The following is a 1,541-nucleotide window of genomic DNA, read 5'->3' on the forward strand; positions in this document are numbered from 1 at the left end:
CCGTGTGGATCCCACCGCCCTCGCAACATAAATCCCTAAAAGGCCAGAATCGAAACGCAACAAGCGTTGCTTGGAAAAAATCATAACAACGAACGTAGGAGCAAATCCCGCAAAGGTACACACACCCGCTTACGCGATCGGAAAAATCGAATGGAACCGGACTTTTAACGAAACGAAATACCAAAAACAAAGGGCCGATGGGACTTGATTTTTTTCTTCTTTTTATTTCTTTTTCTTTTCTTTTTCTTTCGGTCTTTTTGTTGTCCCCCTTATTTGAACAAATAGCGCGAGGAATGTGAGAACATAAGTTGAACAGCTGCAACCCGATTTTCCTCTCGCGCGCCCGTTGGGGGGAAAAGGTTGGCTCTGGTAGTGAGTGGCGTGGCACCTAAGGTCCTTCGCAAGGAAGCTCAAGCAACAAACTCGCCAGACTGAATCGATGCAGCTTCGCCCGAACTCGACAATTGATGGGAAAAATAGCAGGATACCTATGGCTGGTAGGTAGGGAGATTTTGCGGGGGTCAAAGAAAGAAAGAAACCTCCTCAATGCCGCGGTTATCTCTTCAATCTCTTCCCTTCTTTCGCGTTTGTAACGATCAGGGAAAAAAAGCATTCGTTGACGGTTACCAACAAATCAACTAGGGGAAGATGGAAACAGATTGGTCCCATTTTGTCCGCGACGGAAATAAGTTTCTCCCGCTCCGGAGCCCCTTCGAAGTTCGAGCCAGAACCGGAGTTTATTTTTATATGGATTTTTTTTTTATATAATTTAATTCTCCACCTCCATTAGTTAACTTCGAGTTGCCCATGATTTGAACTTCAAAACTTCCCCCCACGGCCTGACTAACTCCTCGTGACTCCGAGTTGAAGCAAAAATAAGACAAAGGAGAAAGGATTCGAACGTAGCGGGAGGAAATGAGCAGAGGAAGGGAGGGGAGGGGAGGGGGAGGGGGAGGCGGAAATGGAAGATTAACTATGGATGATATCGACATATGTAGAATAGATACACATAAATCCTAGGTTGAATAACAAACAAACAAGTAGGGAAGTCTGTTGTCATGGAACGGGGGAATGGAAAACACAAAACGATAAGTTATATATATATATGTATGTATATTTAAAATTCAATGAAAAACAACGGAACCGCAACAGGATATCATTTCATGTAAAATGGGGTTTAAGTAGGTTCACTACAGTAAGCTAGGTAAGCTAGGTGAGCTAGGTGAGGGTTAGGTAGAGAGCGGAGAGCAGGTTTCTCCCTTCCCCAATAAGCTATATATCCCCATCCCCCAACCCACACGACACGATACGACACGGCCCGACACAATGCGATAGCAATACGAGATACGCCTTTGTCCCGTTCAAGCCAGCCAACCATCCTTTTCTTGTCAAGCATCAAGAGAACGAAATAAAAGGGGAAGAAAAAACCATCATTCGAACGCAGAAATGAAGAAAGACGGGGAAAATATATTGAACAGGCTTGGTGGAATACATTTAGTAGGCATGTACCTGCTCGCAACTTCTCTCTCCAGAACAAATCA

At 44.5% G+C, this 1,541-nt stretch overlaps 1 protein-coding gene across 1 annotated transcript; it reads right to left on the bottom strand.

The window, feature by feature from the left end:
- Window positions 1-1,162: 1,162 nt before the first annotated feature.
- HCBG_09151 (uncharacterized protein) lies at window positions 1,163-1,541 on the bottom strand (the record flags this gene model as incomplete). The annotated part of the gene is made up of 1 exon (XM_045436200.1): window positions 1,163-1,541. One exon carries the CDS (start codon window positions 1,394-1,396, stop codon window positions 1,178-1,180), a length of 219 nt encoding a protein of 72 aa, XP_045283067.1.

The sequence above is a fragment of the Histoplasma capsulatum genome, assembly GCF_000150115.1.
Source record: "Histoplasma capsulatum G186AR genomic scaffold supercont2.22, whole genome shotgun sequence".
Taxonomy (NCBI): domain Eukaryota; kingdom Fungi; phylum Ascomycota; class Eurotiomycetes; order Onygenales; family Ajellomycetaceae; genus Histoplasma; species Histoplasma capsulatum.